The 21,477-nt window shown below is 55.5% G+C and overlaps 1 protein-coding gene across 2 annotated transcripts in view; it reads right to left on the bottom strand.

Moving 5' to 3' along the window:
• Positions 1–21,477, bottom strand: part of DCHS1 (dachsous cadherin-related 1) — a 55,320-nt gene that overhangs the window by 6,998 nt on the left and 26,845 nt on the right. For both annotated transcript variants that reach the window (XM_071754955.1, XM_071754867.1), the window contains exons 3-18: positions 20,691–20,879; positions 20,351–20,582; positions 18,411–18,647; positions 17,206–18,225; positions 16,819–17,006; positions 12,753–12,849; positions 12,435–12,592; positions 9,430–10,264; positions 9,006–9,245; positions 8,482–8,607; positions 8,063–8,272; positions 5,967–6,830; positions 5,208–5,321; positions 1,607–1,818; positions 1,272–1,426; positions 116–246 (exon numbers count right to left, since the gene is read on the bottom strand). In XM_071754955.1, the coding sequence (XP_071611056.1) occupies positions 116–246; positions 1,272–1,426; positions 1,607–1,818; positions 5,208–5,321; positions 5,967–6,830; positions 8,063–8,272; positions 8,482–8,607; positions 9,006–9,245; positions 9,430–10,264; positions 12,435–12,592; positions 12,753–12,849; positions 16,819–17,006; positions 17,206–18,225; positions 18,411–18,647; positions 20,351–20,582; positions 20,691–20,879 (5,008 nt within the window). The remainder of the gene's footprint in view (positions 1–115; positions 247–1,271; positions 1,427–1,606; positions 1,819–5,207; positions 5,322–5,966; positions 6,831–8,062; positions 8,273–8,481; positions 8,608–9,005; positions 9,246–9,429; positions 10,265–12,434; positions 12,593–12,752; positions 12,850–16,818; positions 17,007–17,205; positions 18,226–18,410; positions 18,648–20,350; positions 20,583–20,690; positions 20,880–21,477) is intronic.

The raw sequence follows: 21,477 nt of genomic DNA on the forward strand, positions 1-21,477 counted from the left end.
GGGGTCAGCATGAGCAAGGGGATGGTGAGGCCTCTCTGGGGGCTCCTCCCCACCCACAAGGTGTCCCTCACACTTTAGCTTGAGTTGTCACCTCATGGGGCTGAACTGCACTTACTCTCTGGGACCCGCACCTCCCAGGGGAAGGGGATGGTGGGGCTGTTGTCATTGATGTCCATCACCACCACGGTCAGCGTGGCAGAGCCCACCAGAGGCGGAGTCCCTCTGTCCATGGCTGTCACCACCAAGCTGCAGGCAAGCACAGGGTTCACAGATGTGTGGCCAGATGTGTGAGAGAGTAACACACGCGTGTGCAGCATCTGGAGCATGTCGGGAGGGAGGTACTGGATGTGTGCAGAGGGCTGGAGTGCGTCCGTGGTGGAGCTGTGCACAATATCTGGAGTGTCTGGGGCAATGGGTAGGTCCAGAGCATCTGGGGTGCATGTGTGTGGGTGTTTGCATCAAGAGTGCATCAGGGCAGAGCAGCAGATGGATGGATACATGTCTGAGGTGGGAATTTGGGGGGGTGGAAGTTGTGTCCAGCCCCTGGGACACATGAGCCAGTGGAGAACGTGGACACAAGGGTCTGGAGCATGTGGTAGGCAGTGGATCCATGAACGTCCCCTGTGTGGGCAGGTGGGACGCAGGTGTAGCTGCAAGCTTCTGCAAGGAGGTGGTGGAGGCACCCAGAACACTGTGCCAGGGATGGGAGCCTGGGATGCTACGGGGGAGGTGAGGCAGAGCATGTTTTGGGGTGCAGGCATCTGGGGAGCAGATGCAGGCATCTGGGGGGCATTTTGGGGAGGCATCTGGAGTACATCAGGGTGCTGGGGATGGCATGGAGCCTCTTGGTGGCCTGGTGCTGTGTATGTGCATGGGATGAACCTGACATGTGTAGCCATTGGAGCTTGCACACGGGGTTGGGGCAGAGAGTGCAAAATCTGGTGCTGGGAGGGGACTGAGCACACATGGGCTGGATTGGGAGGCAGGAAAGGGAATGGATGCAGCCACTGGAGAGTCCACTGTCCCCTCACAATCTCCTCAGCTTTGCAGAGCCCAGGCTGAACAGAGCACTGCCTCATCTCACAACCACTGTCAGGCCTCCGTCACCATTTGTTTCCCACATTAACATGTTAATTCTTGGCAAAAACATATTACAGACAGGGCCGAGAGAACTTTGGGTGACACCAAGTAGCCTCTGCAGCCTTGAAGATGCTGCTCCACAGCTCTGTCCCCCTCTTATCTTGGGCACAGTCTGTTCTGGCTCCACTCACCGGGTCTGGGACCAGATCTCCCTGTCCAAGATGGCGGCAGTCGTGATGGTGCCGGTCTGAGGATCGATATGGTACAGGCCTGTCATGGGCAGGGACTGGTTGATGGCGTAAGTCACCTGCCCATTTGCCCCCTGATCCAGATCATCTGCCAGGACCTGCAAAGCCACAGGAAGGGTTCAGCAGTGCAGCCATGGAGCCCTGCAAACCACAGGCCTCCAAGGGTAGGACCACCCTCCATGGGTAGGCCCAGGCCCATGGTGTAGACCCCCACCCCTCAGGGGGGCAGAGAATGAGGCCAGGGGCCCCGCTGTCCCTGCTCCTGCCCTCAGGGATACCTGGATGACTGGTGAATCGTAGCTCTGTGACTCCCAGATGAAGGCCACATAGTTCTGGAGCTGGAAGCGTGGCAGGTTGTCATTCACATCTTGCAGGTTGAGGTTGATGGCCATGAAGCCAAAGGAAGCTGCTGTCTCTGCCTGCACCACCAGGCGCAGCCGGGGGCTGGCCTCGAAATCCAGGCTGCTGGAGTCCTGGACTGAGATGGCACCTGGGAGCAGGGAGATGGCAGGATCATAGAACCAAAGAATGTTCAGGGTTGGACGGGACCTCTGGAGATCCCCCAGCCCAACCCCCTGTCCTAGCAGGATCCCCCAGGGCAGGACACACAGAACACATCCAGGGGGGTTGGAAAGGCTCCAGAGAAGGAGACTCCAGAACCTCTCCGGGCAGCCTGGGCCAGGGCTCCCTCAGCCTCACAGCCAAGAAGTTTCTCCTCATCTGGAGCTGGAACTTCCCATCTTCCAGCTCCAACCCATTCTTCCTTGTCCTGTTCCTGGGCACCCCCGAACAGAGATTGTCCCCTTCCTCTTGCCCCCCAGCCCTCAGCTATTGATGGACATTCAGCAGATCCCCCCTCAGCCTTCTCTTTTCCAGCTTCAACAACCCCAGGGCTCTCACTCTTTCTTCCCAGCAGAGATGTTCAAGTCCCTTCAGCACCCTCCCAGCTCTCCCTTGGCCTCTCTCCAGTAGATCTCTGGCTCTCCTCAACTGGGGACCCCAAACTGGAGCCAGGGTTCCAGGGGTGGTCTCCCCTTGGAAGAGCAGAGGAGGAGGAGAACCTCCCTGAGTCCATCCCCCCTGCAAAGCTGAGAGTCTCCTCACCAGCCCTCGTGAGCTGCCTTGAGGGATAAATCCTGCACCTCGCTCAGGACAGGCACCCTCTGTATGCAACAGACGCTGCAGAGACACCACCCAGTTCCTAAACCCAGTTTAGGAAACCCAGTTTCTTAAAGAGCTGCTCCACCTCAAGCCCCACACTGCTACAGGAGCTCACCAAGCCACAGCTACCCAACTGCAGCTCAGCCTAGGCCAAAGCCAGAGGAAGACACTGGAGGAGCTGCCAGCAGTCGTCCTGCTCAGGGTCTGAGGGCAGACATCCATTCTGACTCTCCTGGGCTTTTGTAATGACAAGCTACTGCTGTCCCACCCAAGAAGGTGGAGGGCATCCAAAGACACACTAAAATGACTGGCAGCCTTCCCCAGGCACACGTTCAAACCTAAGGAGGAGGAACCGTGCTCCTGTGGCTGAACTCCTGCCTGCAGAGCCTCGCCATCTCCAGCCTGTTCCAGCACCTATGTGCAACCACCTGCTCAGACCATGGGATGCAGTGTTCAGAACAGCTGCGTGGTGGCCCTGGACAAGCTCAACTGCTGCCCAGGAGCTCTGCTGCCAGCTCAGCATGACAACATGGGTTCCCCTGCACTCAGATGAAAGCAAGACATGCATCCAGGGATGGAAAGCACAGGTTAGAGCTGCCAGCACAGCGGCTTGGTGTGGAGAATGGCTGTGTCCTCTCCTCCTGCCACATGAGGGCTAGGAGCTGGCTGTGCTCCCTTGCCCCTCTGGACCATTTGTCTGCTAGAGCAGGTCCTGTCTCCAGGGCTGGCTTGGGAAGGGAAGCAGTCAGAAGCAGTCAGCTTTGCCCTCTGAAAGGTGCTCTTGCCTGGGACAGAGGCAGCAGAGCCTGAGGCTGCCACAATATGGGGGTGGGTATGCTTCTGTGACATTCCCCTGGTCTGCTCTTGTCCACAGAAGGCACTTCAGAATGCAAAGCTCTCACACTGCTCCTGTGAACACCACCTCCAGTGCTGCCTGGAGAGGATACAGGCCTGGGGATGGCTGAGGACAGTCACAGATAGGTGACCAGCCTACTGTCATCCCTGTCACCTGGACTGGGAGCTCTGTGCCAGCCTTGGGTCTCTCTCCCCTGGTGATCCATGTCTCTGCTGGCAGCATGCAGCCCCTCACTCTGGGAGAACACAGGGCAGTGCCTCACAGACAGGCAAACAGGATGCAAGAAGGGACATGTTTTAAGGGAAAAATCCTGTCTTCTGGGCACTTTGCCCAAGGGAAATGTTTCCTCAGTGGAGATGAAATGGTATTGCCTCAGCAACCGAGGTGCAGCCAGGACATGTCCAGGGTGTTCCAAGAACCACTGGCACACATGGTTCAAGCAGAGACAGGGCAAAGGGATGGGGATAGGGAAGCACAGGGGTGACAGTGGGGATGGAACTCTGTGACCCCATAAGGCCCTGTGGCAGCACAGCCTGGCAGCTTATAGAATCATTACGTTTGGAAAAGACCTCACAGAATCACAGAATTGTCACAGCTGGAAAAGACCTCTAAGATCACCATATCCAACTGCCAACATTCTCCCCCTCCAAAAAAATACACAGATCAATATCTGTATCAGTCATTAGAGCATGTCCTGTCTCACCACCCTCATTATAAAAAATATCTTCCTAGTATCTAGCCCAAATCTCCCTCTGGTTTCAGTTTAAAACCATCACCCCCTGTACTGTCACTGTCACTAGAGAGACAGCCCTGCTGAAGTTTGTCCCCATCTTTCTCATAGTCCCTCTTCAAGTAATGAGTGGGCATGATAAGGTTTCCTCCTAGAGCCTTCTCTTCTCCAAGTTGAACATCCCCTACTCCCTCAGCTTTTCCTCAGAGCAGAGCTGCTTGCTCCAGCCCTCTGACAATATTTGTGGCCTCCTCTGGGCTCCCTCCAACAACTCCATGTCTTCCCTATGCTGAGAAACCCAGAGCTGGACCCAGAACCCCAAGAGGGTCTCCCCAGAGCAGAGCAGAGCAGAGCAGAGCAGAGCAGGACAATCCCCTCCCTGGCCCTACTGGTCATGCTGCTGGGGATGCAGCCCAGGACACTGAGTGGTTCTGCATTTATTGTCACCTTTGAGACTACAGGGACACAGCCCTGAATCCACAGCAGCTCCACACACATCAGAGAATAGGGTATAGAAGTCCAGGTCCTGGTTCTGAGCCCCCCAACACAGGATGTGTCATTTGGTGGGAATTGTCACCTCAGGCACCCCAACTGCACTCAGCGACAGTCCCAGTCTCTGCTACCTCCTGAAATGGCTTTGGGAGCTCTTGGGGAAAGTTAGGAGGGAACAAAATCATGCTGGGACAACCTCTGGACAATGACAATGTCCACACAGAATCACAGAATATGCCAAGTTAGAAGGGACCCATCAGGGTTGAGTCCAACTCCTGTCCCTGCACAGGGCATCACCAGGATCACACCGTGTGACTGAGAGCATCATCCAAATGCTTCTTGAGCTCAGTCAGGCTTGTTGCTGTGACCACTTCCCTGGGGAGTCTGTTCCACTGCTCAACTGTGCACTGGGTGAAAAACCTTTTCCTAACATCTAACTTAAACCTCCCCTGATTCAGCTTCCCCAGTTCACATCCCACTACTAATGCTTATTTAAGTTACTACTGTGGAGGTGTGGACTGTGTCCCTGTGCCACTGGGGGCTCTGAGCTGTGTGACAGCCAAGCAGGCGCCAGCAGAGCAGTTGTGGCGGTGGTGGTGCCACCTGACCTGTTGCCCCCCAGGGGGTGGTGTCACTGTACCTGAGCTGGGCTGGATCAGGAACGCGTTCTTCTCATTGCCACTGACAATGCTGTAGGTGATGTGCCCAGCAGAGCCCCCAATGTGCACAGCCTGGATGCTCGCCACCGCAGTGCCTGCAGGAGAGCGTAACGGTGTGAGGGGCAGCAGAGCCTCCAGGGAGGGTGGCACAGAGGGTCAGGGGTGCCTGGGCAGCACACGCTGTACCAGAAGCTCTGCCCAAGGACAGCACTGCCAGAGCTAGGGAGATTGGAATGGGAATTTGGGGCTGGGAGCTGGGACTTGTTTGGCCCATCTGTGGCCTCTCTGTGGTCTCACTGTCACCCCTGGAGAGCTCCAAGGAGCAGCTGGGCATCTGTGACTGCTTACAGTGACCCCAATACCCTGAGGTAGGGTGTTCCACCAGGAATTGTAGAGTAATTTGGGTTGGAAGGGACCTCTAAAGGTCTTTTAGTGCAACACCCCTGCAGTAAGCAGGAGCACCCTCAACTAGATCAGGGTGCTCAGAGTCTCCTCAAGCCTCACCTTGAATATCTCCAGGGATGAGGCACCAACTACCTCCCTGGGCAACCTGTGCCATTGTTCCACTACTAGGAAGAGACGGGAGCACCACCCTGGACAGCCTGGGCACTAGGCAGACCCTGCAGACCCTTGGGTCTGCCCAAAGCATCATGGAGCTTCCCAAGACCCTGCAGAGCTCCAGGCTTTGAGTTTTCCACAGCTCTGCCACCCCCCGTCCCCACCTTTTCCCCAGCCAATACCTGGGGCAGCATTTTCAGGCAGGACCACATCACTGGTGCTGCGGGGGAAGCGCAGGCCCCGGTAAGGCTCCTCCTGCACATGGATCACCACCACGCCTGTGGAGGAGAGTGCCGGCGTCCCCAGGTCCGTGGCCAGGATGAAGAGTGTCCGCTGGCGCTGGCTGAGCAAGCCCAGGAACTGCAGGAGCTGGATGTCCCCTGTGTAAGAGTTGATGGCAAAGGCAGGGTTGGGGGTGGCCAGGCGATAGAGGATGGAGGCATTGGCGCCTGCGTCCCTGTCCTCTGCCCTCATGGTGGCCACCACCTGCTTGAGCGGCGTGTGGCGGGAGAGGTTGACAGTGAGGGGGCTGTGCAGGAAGGCAGGGGCATGGTCGTTGACATCTCGCACGGTGACAGTGATGCGCACGGCCGCACTCTTGGGCTCCCAGGGTGCCGAGTCCACTGCCTTGGCCAGGAAGCTGTAGCTGGGGCAGCGCTCCCGGTCCAGGGCCTGGGCGCTCCTGATGCGCCCGCTCTGCGGCTCCACCTGGAACATGCCGAGTGACTCGTTGCCCAGGTAGTAAGAGACCTGCCCATTGGTGCCCTCGTCAGGGTCCTCAGCCACCAACTGCAGCACCAGGGCGCCAATGGGCAAGTCCTCTGGCACCTCCACCACATAGCTGGCCTGGGCAAAACCCGGGGCATTGTCGTTCAGGTCCAACACCTGCACATCAACTGACATGGTGGCACTGCGCGGGGGGGTGCCGTGGTCCTGCACTACCACTGTGAGGCTGTAGGAAGCAACTTGCTCCCGGTCAAGGGCACGTGCAGTGGAAAGGATACCAGAGACGGGGTCGAGGCTGAAATCCTGCCCTGGGTCTCCATCTGGAAGAGAGGGCATAACAAGACAGCATGATGATAACTGTTACAAGGAAGGACCTGTCCTATGCCATCCAGGGAGGACAGCTTGGTGGGGCTTTTGACCAAAGAGGATAGTGACAGGACAAGGGGTAATGGTTTTAAACCAAAAGAGGGTAAATTTAGGTTAGATATAAGGAAAAAGTTCTTCACTGTGAGGGTGGTGAGACACTGGAATAGACTGCCTAGGGAGTTTGTTGATATCCCCTCCCTGGAAGTGTTCAAGGCCAGGTTGGATGGGGCTTGGAGCAACCTGGTCTGGTGGGAGGTGTCCCTGCCCAAGCAGGGGAGTTGGATCTTGACAATCTTTAAGGTCCCTTCCAACCCAAATCATTCTGTGATTTTATGAGGACAGCATGAAGCCCACCCCAGGGTGGCCTGGCAGGGTGAATAGAGTGAGTGGGACTGCAATCCCACTTGGTCCACCAGTGTGTGTCAGATCTGGGTCCAACAGCTCACAAGTTGGTGCTGCTGCCCCAGGGACCCCCCAGACAATACCTGGCATGAAACAGGACAGAGATCTCAGTGAGCAAGCTGTGAACTCTGCAGTGGAGAGCAGCCAAGAGAGGTGCTTTTTACAGGGGGCACAGAAACCAGAGGGCTGAGAGGTGGCGGGGGCAGGGGCAGGGAACCAGGAACTGCCACAGATGATCCCTCCTAGAGCCACGGGCACCCCAGGGTGACCATCCCTGCCCTATGTAGAATCATAGAATAATTTGGGTTGGATGAGACCTCTAAAGGTCATCTAGTCCAACCCCCCTGCAGTAAGCAGGGACACCCTCAACTAGATCAGGTTGCACAGAGCCTCCTCAAGCTTCACCTCGAACATCTCCAGGGATCAGGCCTCAACTGCCTCGCTGGGCAACCTGTTCCATTTTCCCTCTATCCTCACAGTTAAAAACTTTTTCCTAACATCCAATATAAATCTAATCTTCTCTAATTTAAAACCATTGCCCCTTGTCCTATCACTCCAGGCCCCTGCAAACAGTTCCTCTCCATCCTTCCTTGATAATGGAAGGTTCTCTAAGGTCTCCCTGGAGCCTTCTCTTCTCCAGGATGAACAACCCCAGCTCCCTCAGCCTGTCTTCATAGAAGAGGTGTTCCAGAGCCCTGATCATTTTCATGGCCCTCCTCTGGACCCACTCCATCAGGTACAAACTTGCCCAGGCATAAGCCATGGAGCTCCCTGTGGGCCTCACCTGCCAGGTGGTACTCCAAGCGCCCATTCTCGCCACTGTCGGGATCGGTGGCCCGTAGGGTGTAGAGAGCCACATGGCTCTGGTTCTCAGGGACCTCCACAGAGCAGGACTCACTCTCCAGCTGTGGCGCATGGTCATTCTCATCTCCCACTGTTATGCGCACTGTGGCCTTGGAGAGGTTGGGGGGCAGGCCACCATCCTGGGCATAGACTGCAAGGACACAGGGCAGGCTACCACCATGGCCAGTGGCCACCACGGCTGTCACCTGCCAACACCCCAACAGTCCCAGGGGCAGCCAGGTATGGGATCACCCACATTCCTGCATGCTCAAACCACCCAACAACCCACAGACCCCTATCACTGCACCCCTCTGCCTACCCCTATGCAGCTGCATCCCTCCTGCCCCAGCAGGACCTTACCCATCAGCACATGCTGCTCCTGCTCCTCACGGTCCAGCGCTTGTGTGGTGACAATAAGCCCTGTCTCTGGGTGGATGGAGAATGGTCCCCCAGAGAGACCTCCATAGGACACCTGCCCATTGGCACCTGCAGGGAGGAAGATGGTCTGAGGGTGGCCCAGCAGCACCCTGGAAACCTCCCTCCTCATCCCACCCAGGGGTCACACAAGCTGCAGGAGAAGATGACCAAGGATGATGGCAAGTAAAGCTAGGGCAGAGATGTGTGGTGGAGGAAGATCTCAGCCCAGCTTGTGGGAAGGGAGATGGGCCAAGGAATCTCCAAGGAGCAAAGGCTCAGGGCACAGAGGGAATCAGCTTCTCCCAGGATTTAGCCCATCTCCAGGCCAGGAGATGATCCTTCACTCCATGGTCTGCCAAGTCCTCCAAACCAGGTGAGAGGCAGTAGAGTGAATCCGGACCTGGGTGCTACATCTCCAGGAGGCCCCTGACCAAACATGGCAGCTCACCCTTCCCCTGCATCCTCACCCAGGTCCCGGTCTGTGGCCAGCACCTGCAGCACAGGGCTGCCAGCTGGCAAGTTCTCCATGATAAGTGCTTCATACTCTGGTTTCTCAAAGGTGGGAGCCTCATCATTGACATCCAGCACCAGCACGGCCAGGAGCTGAGTGGCGGAACGACGTGGGAAGCCGTGATCCATGGCCACCACAGTCAGGTTGTGCTGCACCACCTCCTCCCGGTTCAGAGCTCGCACGATGGAGAGCGCACCTGCAGATACAGGGAGGGGGCAGAGCTGGGACCACAGGGCACCAGGGACAACTGTCACCAGGCCAGAGACACCCCAAGGCTGAGGTGACCCAGGGACAGCTGGGTCCCACCTTGCATGCTCCTTGTCCCCTCTGAGGTCCCCAGTTGTCCCTGCCACCCACCCTGCACCCTGCCAGGCCCTCACCAGTGCTGGGGTTGAGGTGGAAGCGTCCGTCCCCATTGCCTGCTCGCAGGGAGTAGCTCACCCGCCCGTTCTCCCCCAGGTCACTGTCCTGGGCCACCACGTGCAGGGCCACAAAGCCCGTGGGTTGGTCCTCCATGACGCTGACGGCAGCAGGTGAAAGGAAGGTGGGGGTGTTGTCATTCTCATCGGTGACAAAGACACGGGCGGTGACGGCTGCTGAGCGTCGCTGGCTGACATTGCGGGCCTGGTCCACAGCCTCCACCACCAGGAGGAAGGAGGCTGCAGCCTCCCGGTCGAGGTGCTGGCGGAGGCTGAGGGTTCCTGAGCGGCTGTCAAGCTGGAAGGGGGCCCCAGGGGGCTCCTGGTGCAGCAGGGTGTAGCGCACTTGGCTGTTGGGCCCCACACCATCCCCATCCAGTGCCTGGAAGGTGAAGATGGAGGAGCCAGCCTGGGCATTTTCGGGCACTACGATGGTGATGGGGTCTTCAGGGAAGGTGGGTGCCTGGTCGTTGCAGTCCTGCACGTGGATCTGTACCAGCACCAGGCGGCTGGAGGGATATCCCTGCTGCGTGTCCTCAGCGCTCACCTGGAGCACATGTCGTGCCCCAGCTTCATAGTCCAGCTCCCGGGCAGCGTAGATCTCCCCCGTCATACTGTCAACCACGAAGGTGCCATCCCCGCCACCTCCCACCACTGTGTAGGTCACCTGCCCTCGTGCAGGGGCATCTGGGGGTGCCACTGAGCCGATGACAGACCCTGGTTTGATGCCCTCGAGAGGGTGCAGGGTCACGACAGTGGCATCAGGCCGTGGCAGCACCCGGGAGGATGGCAGCACCTGCAGGAGAGGCAGCAGTGAGGGGCACATGCAGGGCTGCCTGCGCCAGGAGGTGCCCTCAGGGGGACAGTGGAGAGGGGGACACAGGGCTGGTGTTGTGAGGCAAAGTCACAGCTCTTGTGGCCTAACAGAGGAACAGGAAGCTGAAGAACAACCTGAGAACAAGGGTGGCTTTGATGGGGTGAAAGATGAGCCTCAGCTGGGGGGCTGGGATAGGTGAGGATGGGCAGAGCTTATCGAACTCCACCAATACCTGCAGGGAGGGTGGCAAGAGGACAGGACCAGGCTCTTCCGAGTGGTGCCCAGTGCCAGCACCAGAGGCTACAGGCACATATGGGAACACACGAGGTGCCCTTTGAACATCAGGAAACACTTTTCACTGTGAGGGTGACCAAGCACTGGCACAGATTGCCCATGGAGATGGTGGAGTCTCCATCCCTGGGGACAGTCAAAAGCCACCTGGACATGGCTTTTGGTCCTGGGCAACCAACTGGGTGGCCCTGTTTGAGCAGGCTGGCTGGACAAGGTGACCTTCAGAGGTGCTTTCCCACATCAATCATTCTGTGGGTCTGTGATTGTGCTAGATACTGCAAAGCTAAGAGACATCAGCAGAAACAATTCCATGAAACATAAGCAAGAGTGTGCAAGAAGGGAGGTAACGTTCTCCCAGATGACTGAGACAGAGAAGAAAGATAATGTGGCATGACTCAAAGACAAATCTTGACACTATTTTCATAAAGGACAGAGAACTTAGTTTGGGGATGAGGTGAACCTGTAGATGGGAGAGGACACATGAAAAACAAGTGTGATCTGAAGGAAACATCTGTTGTGGAAGTCAGTGCACTCATGTAAGAGTAGATTTAGATCAAATGTTAGGAAAATTTCTTTACCATGAGGGCAGTAAAAAATAGCACAGGCTGCCCAGGGAGGTAGTTGAGGCCTCATCCCTGGATATATTCAAGGTGAGGCTCTGGAGGCTCTGAGCAACCTGATCCAGTTGAGGGTGTCCCTGCTTACTGCAGGGAGGTTGGACTAGATGGCCTTTAGAGGTACCTTCCCAACCCGAATCATCCCATGATTCTATATCCAGGGGCTGGGGAAAAAAAAGACTACAGCAAAACTCTCTGCCCAGAGGGGCATTAAAACTACATGGCTACATTTTAGGGATGCAAACTGGCAGCTCAGGAACAACCCACCCTAAACACCTTGAAGGCTGGAGAACAATTTGACTGGCAAAAGTTACAGGCAGGGCATGAAGAGGGAATGGCATATATTCCATTGAGGGTGGATGCAGGGGGTGTGCCACGCTAAGGCAGGGCTGCTCCCTGCAGTTGCAGTCCTGCCTGCATTTTAGGTGGGCCCTGATTCAGGAGCACATGGGAGATCACTCATCAGACTGGGGAAGGCAGAGAACGAGTGCAGCTGCAAGACAGAAAGGGCTGAATGGAAAGGCTCAAGGACAGTGATTAGCAGAGGTGGCTCTCCGTGCTGACATTTCTTTTGATAGGTGCAAGGGCAGCAGCAAGCTGAGGGTTGCTGCTTATGAACCTGCTGATGGTGTTGAAGGCCTTTGACAGCACAGAGAAGCATCAGCAAGGAACATCAAACAAGGAGAGTCAACTAGCCTTGGGAATTGCAAGAAATGTAGCAGGAAGAGGTGAAACAGTGCACTGTGAAAGGGTCTTCACTGGGGGAAGCTGGAGTCTGCTGTAAAAGGCAGCTCCTTACTAACAGCAAAGAAAGGACTGTCTGGGCCACCCTTGGACTGTCTTGGGCAGTGGGTGTCCACGTTATACAGATGTGAAGAACACTCTACATATAGGAACACTGTTGGCAGTAGATGCTGGAAAGAATTAATGTCTCTGTGCAGGAGACTTTCTCTGCACCAGCACATCTGGGACAGGACTGGCTGTGCAAGTCTGGAAATGACAGAACTGCTACTGCTAATGCTGCTGACCACTTTACACACAAGAACATGTACAGTGGCAGACAGATCCATCCCTTCCCATGCCAGGCTCTCCATACTGATTTTAGGGCTGGATCAACAGCTGAGCAAGGGCAGAGGGTGCCCTGGGAGGAAGGTGGGGGGGAAGGGTGCTGGAGGGTGTCCTCCAGGAGGAGAGTGAGAGATAGGTGGTACAGGGACAGGAGGAGTGGGGGTCCTGGATACCTGAACACGAATGACGGCCGAGGTACTGCGAGGCACCGCACCCCGGTCACTGGCTGTCACGGTGAAGATGTACTCGGCTCGGTCAGACCGGCGCAGGACCGTGGCTGTCCGCAACTCCCCAGTAGCCATGTGCAGTGTGAAACGCTCTGCCCAGGCTCCTGCAGAGAGAAAGTGAGAGGGAGAGAAAAGGGAGAGCAAGGGGAAAGGTTGGGATGGAGAAGGGAGCACCGTGGGGAAGGGTGTTTGCCCATCTGCCCATGAGGGTGGTGGCTGCAAAGCCAGAGAGCAGCACCAGTGGGTCAGTTCTGCAGCTCGTACCTATAAGTGAGTAGGTGATGGTTCCATTCTCACCCTCGTCAGGGTCCTTGGCCTGCAGGGAAGCGACTAGAAGTCCTGATGGCTTCTCTTCCAGCACCTGCAGCACAGCCCAGGGAATAGCTGAGTGCACAGGGCACCCTGCAGACTATCCCAACCCCCCAGCACAGCATGGGATCTGCACCTTCCCACACCAGCCCTGCACCTCACCCAAGGCTCAGACCCCCATCAAGACCCACAAGCTCTGCCTGAGGCTGGACAACATGGAGAAGTCCACAACAATGCTGGCAAAGGGGGTTTGTGCTTTGCCATTGCTCCTCCCATTCTGTACCACTCAACAACCAGCTCAGCAGCATTGGGGCACAAGCTGCAGGGTGATGGGAGGACACTGCTCACCCATCTCACATCCAAAGCCTCTACAGCTGAGAAAATCCAGGCTCTACAACAGTCCTGGATCACTCTGCCCCCAACAAACCCCTTCAGCTGAGCACAGGCAGGCTCAGCAGCCAGCCACCCAGCAATGGTGAGGCTCCCCCCAGCCAGCACATGGACATTTGCTATCTCTGGAAATGCAGCTGACAGCTCTTCTTGGCTTGGACACCTGGGCTCTTGGGGCTTGTCACTCTCCCCATTGTTCCTGGTCAGCACTGCTGACTGCCTGTCTGCAGGCACTGAAGACCACCATTTGATGCCAGTGCATAGCAGCACCATCAAGACATTAAACATGTGCATGTTCAACTAACCCCACACCCTGAGGTGAGTTACCATCTTCCTGACAGACCTCACAGAGTCACAGAATCATAGAATCACTAAGATTCAAAAAGTCCTCTAAGATCATCAAGTCCATCCATCAGCCCAACACAACTGTGCCAAACAAACCACTTCCTGAGATGCCACATCCACACATTTTTATTATCATCCAGGGATGGGGACTCTAGCCCTGCCCTGGGCAGCCTGGGCCAGGCCCTGACAACCCTTTCCAGGGAGAAATTGTTCCCCAGCTCCAACCTAAACCTCCCCTGGCACAACTTGAGTTGTGCCAAAAGTTCCTCTTGTCCCATCCCTTGTTCCTTGGGAGCAGAGCCCGACCCCCCCTGGCTCCAACCTCCTCTCAGGGGGTTGCAGAGAGCCAGAAGGTCTCCCCTCAGCCTCCTGTGCTCCAGGATCAACACCCCTGGGTCCCTCTGCTGCTCCTCACAAATTCTCCAGAACCTCCTTCTTGGTCCCCAGACCTTCTCCTTGTGATCCAGACCCATTCCCAGCTCTGCTGCCCTTCTCTGGACACACTCCAGCCCCTCAATGTCCTTCTTGTCATGAGGGACCCAGAACTGACCCCAGGATTCAAGGTGAGGCCTCACCAGTGCCCATCACAGAGGCACAATCCCTGCCCTGCTCTTGATGCCCACACCAGTGCTGACACAAGCCAGGATGGAAGAGGTAACAACATCACACACCAGCATCTTGTCTGGGCAGTCATGGAAATGGCACCACCTTAATTCACTTGTGAAAAGGACAAGAATGCATGTCAAGAGGCTGCAAGCTCCCAAGAGAAGGAAGTGTTAATGCTATTGCACAAGCTGCTGGCACCACACTGCTGATGCTCAGGGGCTGGGGGGGGGGGGGGGGGCCTGGGAGAGGGGGGGAAGAGCAGAGGAGCTGGACTTGTTTAGCCAGGCCAAGCAATGATGTGACTGCACTTTGTAAACACTGGGGAGGGGGGAGGGAAATTCCAAGGAGAGAGAAGAGCTATTTAAGCAAAAACACAATATTGGCACAAGAACAGATGAGAATAAAGTGGTCAGAAATTAGTTTAGGCTGGAAATTAAGAAACGGTTTCTTACTACCAGATCAAGGAATCTGGAACAGCACTTCACAGCAGTGGTGGAGGCAAGAAGACCTCCTAAATATAGCTTGGCTGTTTATGAAAAGGAGTGGCTGCGTGGACACTTCTGAGTGGGGCCAAGCTCAGGAGTCCCCTTCCAACCCTCTCCCTGTAACAGGCTGGGGCAGGGGCTGCCCCCACCACCTGCAGACAGGACATCAGGTGCTCCTGCTTCACATGCATGGTCACACTTCTCTTCCACAAGGAATCAAACTCCACCTGAGGAAAGCAGTGAGGAGTTAAAGGTGCATCACCCACACAGGCTCCTTGTCCAGATGCCATTTCAGATGCACAAACAGGAATAAACGGCTACAGAAGTGGCCTTGCAATTAGTGAAATTGCCCCTAGGCAGGCTTGTCCAGGTCCACCCTCCACAAAGGTTGGTGCAAGTACCAGTCCAAAGATGGGAGATCCACCTCAGCCACGGGCACAGCCCTGACAGCAGCTGGCAGCAGATACATAGAGAAGATGCAAGAAGCAGGGTATGTATGGAACAATCCTCCTGTGAAACCTTCTCAGCTTCCAGCAGTCTGTGGCTAAGTCACTTCCTGAGCCACAGATCATATTTTTGTTCAACAGCCTTTGATGGATTTTTTTTTCTTTCCATGAATTCATCTAGTTTTGAGCCCATGCAACTTTTGGCAATGATTTCACAATTTAATTATGTTCTGCATGAAAAAAATACTGCCTTTGTTTATTTTAAACCTGCTGCCTGATCATTTCTTATGAAGTTGCCTAGGTTTTGCATTTTGAAAAAAGTAACTCATAATTTCCCCATGACTTTCTCTGTGCCATTCACTGCACACCTCTGTTATATTCCTGTAGGTTGTTTTTTTTTTCCATGCCAAAGAATGTTTAAGTATTTTCTTTTTGTATGGAAACCACTATCTTCTGGAGATCACATTAACATCCTTGTCTGAACCTTTTCTAGCACTACTGCTCATTTAGAGAACAGGCAGGGCAGAGGGTGTGTGTAGAACTGAGATGTATGGTAATGATGTTTTCTTTCATTATCTTCTATTTTTGTAATAAAACTCAGCATTCAATTTGCCTTTTTCCCTGTGGCTGAGCCCTGAGCTAACATTTCCACAAAGCACTTGGGGCTATGCTCCAATCTCCTCCCTAAATTTTAGGTAGCCAACTCTTAGCACACCACTTGTGCAAGTGAAATTCCTGTTGCTTTTTTGCCATGTGTATCACTTTCCAGTTGGCAGCAGTGAATTCACCTCCCAGCTTCTCTCCTAGCTGAACAGTCAGGGAGCTCTCACCTTTATTACTAGGAACAGACCAACAATCACCTCTTCCGAATGGATGTATGAACATACTCCCTCCAAGCCTTTCTCCTACACTTGAATCATGTTTAACAGCAGCCCCTTCCTGTGCTTCACCCTCCTCTACCTCTGCCTCCACCAGGCCCTGAGAAATGCCTTCATCCAGGCCAAGCCCTGACAGACAGATTTGCAGCAGAGAAAGCCAGTGGGGTGTGGAAGCAAGCTGGGCAAGGGATGGCTGAACAAGGAGGGGAAAAGTAATGAACAGAGAAGGCTGGATGGGAGCTGCAGAGTGTCCCCAAGTCCCTCTGCTGATGGTCACCCAGGTGCACAGTGACCAACCAATATGGTTCTTCCTGCTCTGACCTGCCTCACTCAAGCTGTCCTCACTGTGATGTTTTAAGTCCAGCACAGTACAAATGTAACCTGGTCTGCAGCATACTCTGTGCCCTGGTGACCACTGTCACCACACAGAGCTGGGCTGGGACCTGTACCAGATTCTCAGAAACCCCTTGTGAGTGCCCAGTCCAGCTGGACCCAGAAAGCTGAATGTCTACACCCAAAGTCCTGAGACCCAGAAGTTAACAGCACCTTGTGCCTGCCCTGGGTCAGATTTAGAGCTCCCTTTCACCTTCCCTCCTTGCAGACACATGTGAGCCAAGAGCTTCTGCCTGCTGGTTAGTCCCCTGGTCTGAGAGCCCTCTTGCAGCCCTCATCTGCCCAGCTCACAAGGACATCTGTGCTTCTCAAAGACATGCCTATCTTACCACATCTAGTCTATATATATATCGGACAAGTCTGCTGCATGGATGAGCCTTGTGCCTACTTATCTCCCACCCTGAGACCCTCCTGGGTACCCCTGCCCACTCCCTTTCTCTCTGCCTCAAACCAGGGGCCGTAACACTCCTGCCTCTACCTGCACAGGCAGCTCCTGCCCACCAGCCACGTGAAGGAAGGTGGGAGCGTTGTCATTCTCATCCAGCACGGTGACATAGATGGTTCCCGTGGCACTGCGGGGAGGTGCTCCCCCATCCTGCACGATCACCAGAAGCTGGTAGCTGGACTGTTGCTCCCGGTCCAGACTTTGCTTGGTGCTGAGCTCCCCTGTGAGGGAGAAGTGGGGACACAGATCAGCCCCAAAACCTCTTTAGCAAAGAGCCTGTGCCCTGGTGTGTTGCAGGGGAGCCCAGAGCTGCAGGGGTAGGATGATAAACACTGCTGCAGCACTGGCCTGACCCACATTGCTTCTGACCTGCCTTGGGCTTTCCTATTCCTCAGCCGAGGAAGGTGGGAAGCCTCTCACCTGTCTGTGTGTGTATCAGGAAGCTGGGATCCTGCTGGAGCAGGCGGTAGGTGAGCCGGCTGTTCTGCCCAGCATCCCGGTCACTGGCTGTCACCCTCCCCACGCTTCTACCAGGAGCCTGATTCTCGAGGACAGTGAAGAAGTAGCGCTCCTCGCTCAGCCGGGGGCTGTTGTCGTTCTCGTCGGTGATGCTGACCCGTACGGTGCTGGTGCCTGTTTTCCGGGCCTCCCCCCCTGCCCCGCTGCCTCCAGCCGAGGCCAGCACCGTCAGCATGTACAGGTCACGTGTCTCCCGGTCCAGCGCGCTCTTGACGTAGAGCCACCCGCTCTCGGGCACGATGCCAAAGCTGGCAGCATCCCCGTCAGCACGCAGGTGGTAGGTAAGGGTGAGGGACTCGGCCTCGTGTGCCAGAGCCCGGACCTGCAGGAAGCGGGTGGAGACGGGCACCCCCTCCCGCACCTCCACCCGGTAGGTGAGGGTGTCAAAGATGGGGCCGTTGTCATGCTCGGCTTGCACGTGCACCAACAGCGTGAAGGTGGAGCTGAGCTGAGGGATGCCGCTGTCATGGGCCACGATGGCCAACCTGTAGGCTGCACTGGCTTCGTACTGCAGGGTCCCCACCAGCCGCACAGACCCTGAGGAACGGTCCACACTGAAGGCGCCATCGCCGCCGGACACCAGCTCAAAATGCACCTGCCCGTTGGCCCCACTGTCGCGGTCCTCAGCCTGCAGAGTGTACACTGTGGTCCCAGGTTCTGTGGCCTGGGGCAGCAGAATGGAGTCAGAGGGGGCTGGGAAGGCTGGGGCATTGTCGTTCACGTCTGACACAGAGATCTTGACACGCGCGTTGCTGTAGGCAGGAGGGGAACCACTTCGGGCCTGGACATCCAGAACGAGGACTGCCTGGGACTCGTGATCCAAAGCCAGGCTGGTGCAGAGCAGCCCAGTTGCAGAGTCAATGGAAAAGTAGCCATGAGGATCCCCAGAGGAGATGGAATAAAAGACGTCATCAGCATGACCTGTGGACAAGGAAATGAGAATGGAAAGGATTTATGCAGCTGGCTGAGCTGCCCAGCCCCCTGCATACTTGGGTGTGCATGTCTCTAAGTGTGTGGAGCTCCCAGAAGGGGAGCTGCTCTGTGAGGAAGGGTGGTACCAGACCTTCCAGAGGAACATGGCTGCATGCAAACAGGACAAGCCATACCTGGGGGGTTCTGGGCCCGGACAGCCCCCACGCTGGTTCCCTGCAGTACGTCCTCAGGCACTGTGAAGAAGTACTGAGCTTGCTCAAAGACAGGGGGTGAGACGGTGCCCTCCACGATGCTGATGTTCACTCGGGCATTGGGCTGTGCCTGCAGGCCCCCACCATCTTGAGCAGAGATCACCAGCTGGACCAGAGTGTTGGCTTTGCCGCTCAGGGACCATGAGAGGGAGATGACACCTAAGGAAGAAAGCAGTTCAGAGGGCACTACACCTGGCACCATGGGAACATGCCAAACCATAAGCTTGAAAAGAAAGACCTAAAGGGGCAGCAAACAATGTGCTAGCACGGGGGGAGCTCACTGTGGAAGAACTGGAGTAAAGAAGAGGAACCCTCCTGGGGAAGCCTCCCCAAATCATCCTGTCACAACATTAAGCCCATCTCTGAGCTAAGCAGGGGGAAGGATTGGGAAAAACAAGCCAGAGGGCAGGCCCTGGAAGCGGGAAAAGAGGAAACAGGGCTTCAAGTGTGGGGCACTGTGTGAGGCTCGTGATGCAGCAGGTGGGATCTGGGCTGTGGGGAGGCTGTAAAGAAGATGCAGAACTGAAGGGCCATCCTTGATAGGCCCTACAAAGGAAGTGGCCTGCATTAGGATGGCTGGTGGTCACATGCTGAGAACTTGGGGACCTGTGTGGAGACACCTTGACACCTGTGCTGAGAGCCCCTGGCATCACACACTCACCTCCCCAGCAGAGACTTCTCCGTCTTTGGTGGCCAAAGCAAGGCAAAGCAGACACAGCCAAGGAGAAAGGTGACACTGAGTGCAACAGAGTTATAGGGGAGAAGAAGAAACAGAGCAAGGGAGAGGGAACTGGGCAGGGACAAAAAGCTAAGCGGGATACAGCTTGACAGGGCAAAGTAAGCAGCATTCAGGAGGAAAGGTGCAGTGAGTCAGGGATGGGAAATGAGGGAGAGGAAGGCAGACAGGACAAATGAGAAACAGAGCAGGGAGCAGAAACAAGAGCTCAGAGACCTTGTTTGGGAAGGGTCTGCTGGAGGCTCAAGACAAGGCAGGGAAGATGTGGTAGGGAGAAGAACAGACTTATTCTGGTTGCAGATTACACTGCTGAGATGGCCAAGCAGTGACTCTTGGGCTGGCTTTTACACCTTCCCACATCCCACTGCTCCCATGGCTGCCTATTCTCATGAAGCTCAATAAGGACAAGTGTAGAGTCCTGCAGCTGGGAACAAATAACACCAACCAATACAGATGAGGAGGTGTCCTGCTGCAAAGCAGCTTCATAGAGAAAAACCCTGGAGTTCCAGTGGACAGGAAATTCTTCATGGGTCAGCAATGTGCCTTTGCAGCATACAGGATCAATGGCGTCCTGTAGGGCATCAGGAAAAGTGTGTCCAGCAGATCTATGGAGGTTTTCCTCCCCCTCTGCCCTAAGGAGACCACACCTGGAATTTTGGATCCAGTTTTGGGCTCCCCAGTTCAAGAGAGACAGAGATCTACTGGAGAGAGTACAAGGGCTACGAGGTTGATGAAGGGACTTGAACATCTCTGTTATGAGGAAAGACAGAGATCTGAGAAGAAAAGGCTGAGAGGGGATCTTCTGAATGTCCACCAGTATCTGAGAGATGGATGTCAAGAGGACAAGGCCAATCTCTTTTCAGTGGTACCCAGTAACAGGACAAGGAATAATGGGTGGAAGCTAGAACACAGGAAGTTCCACCTCAACATGAAGTTCCACCTCACCTTCTTTCCTGTGAGGGTGATGGAGCCCTGGAACAGGCTGCTCAGAGAGGTAGTGGAGTCTTCTTCTTTGGCAGGGGGGTTGGACTGGATGATCTCCAGAGGTCCCTTCCAACCCCTGACATTCTGTGATTTTATGATTCTATGCTTCTGTACTCTGTCTACCCCTTGAGCTTGCTCTCACCTGTGTCCTTGTTGAGGGAGAAGAGAGGGGGTGAGTTCCCCAGAATGATGCGGTAGGTCACTCTCCCGTACAGCCCCTCATCCTTGTCATGGGCAGTGACACGCAGCACAGCTGTCCCTGGCATGCTCTGTGTGCTGATGCTGGCAGCATACTCCAGTGGGTAAAACACTGGCCGGTTGTCATTTATGTCCTCCAGGAAAACCTTCACATACACCATGGAGTTCAGGCCACCCTGTGGAAGGACCAGACCAGAGATGGTGCCAAGAGTAAGGACAAATGTATCCCCTGCACAGCGCTGAGCCAGCAGCACCATGTCCCCTGCGGCCTCTCCAGCACTCACCCCATCAACAGCAGTGATGGTGAAATCATAGGCTGACGTGCCTTCATCACGATCCAGAGGCTGCACAGTGCACAGCTGCCCTGTCTGCTTGTCGATGCTGAACTGCGTGGGGACAACGCTGCCGATTCCAGAACCAATGGAGTAGGAGAGAGAGCCAAACGTGCCGCTGTCTGCATCTGTGGCTGTCACCTGGATGAGGGAAGGCATCACATGAGCAGGGCTGGCGTGGCAGAGACCCCCAGCCAGACCCAGCCCATCACCACCACCACTTCCACCACCCAGACCTGCCCACAACCCCTTGCACACTCCTCAACACTGGCCATAGTGAAGCAGACTGACAGTTACCATCTCAGCTCTGCAATTCTTGTCCCAGGTTAGGCACTGCTTCCTCTGCAGCCCTCCCTACAAGAGGAGAGGGACTGCCAGGGGCTCACTGGCTGCAGACAGTGCCCTGGACAGTGCTCTGGGCAGCTGTGGGCACCACAGGATTAGCCTGTGCTGTCCCGATCCCTGTGAAGGGGCACTGAAGAGGGGGAGGACAGTGTTGCACACGTGAGAGCTGTGCCATGCTGTCTATCTACAGTGCTGCCATGAGTCCCTGCACCACCAGAGGTACCGTGTTTCAGGGGACACCTCCCTTCTTTGCACCCTTTTGCCCTTTCTCTGCAAGTGTTCAAGATTAGACTGGATGGGGCTTGAAGCAACCTGGTCTTGCACCTCAAATACTGTGTTCAGTTCTGGGCCCCTCACTACAGGAAGGACATGGAGGGTACTGGAACATGTCCAG

The sequence above is a fragment of the Heliangelus exortis genome, chromosome 1, assembly GCF_036169615.1.
Source record: "Heliangelus exortis chromosome 1, bHelExo1.hap1, whole genome shotgun sequence".
In the NCBI taxonomy this organism is placed as follows: domain Eukaryota; kingdom Metazoa; phylum Chordata; class Aves; order Apodiformes; family Trochilidae; genus Heliangelus; species Heliangelus exortis.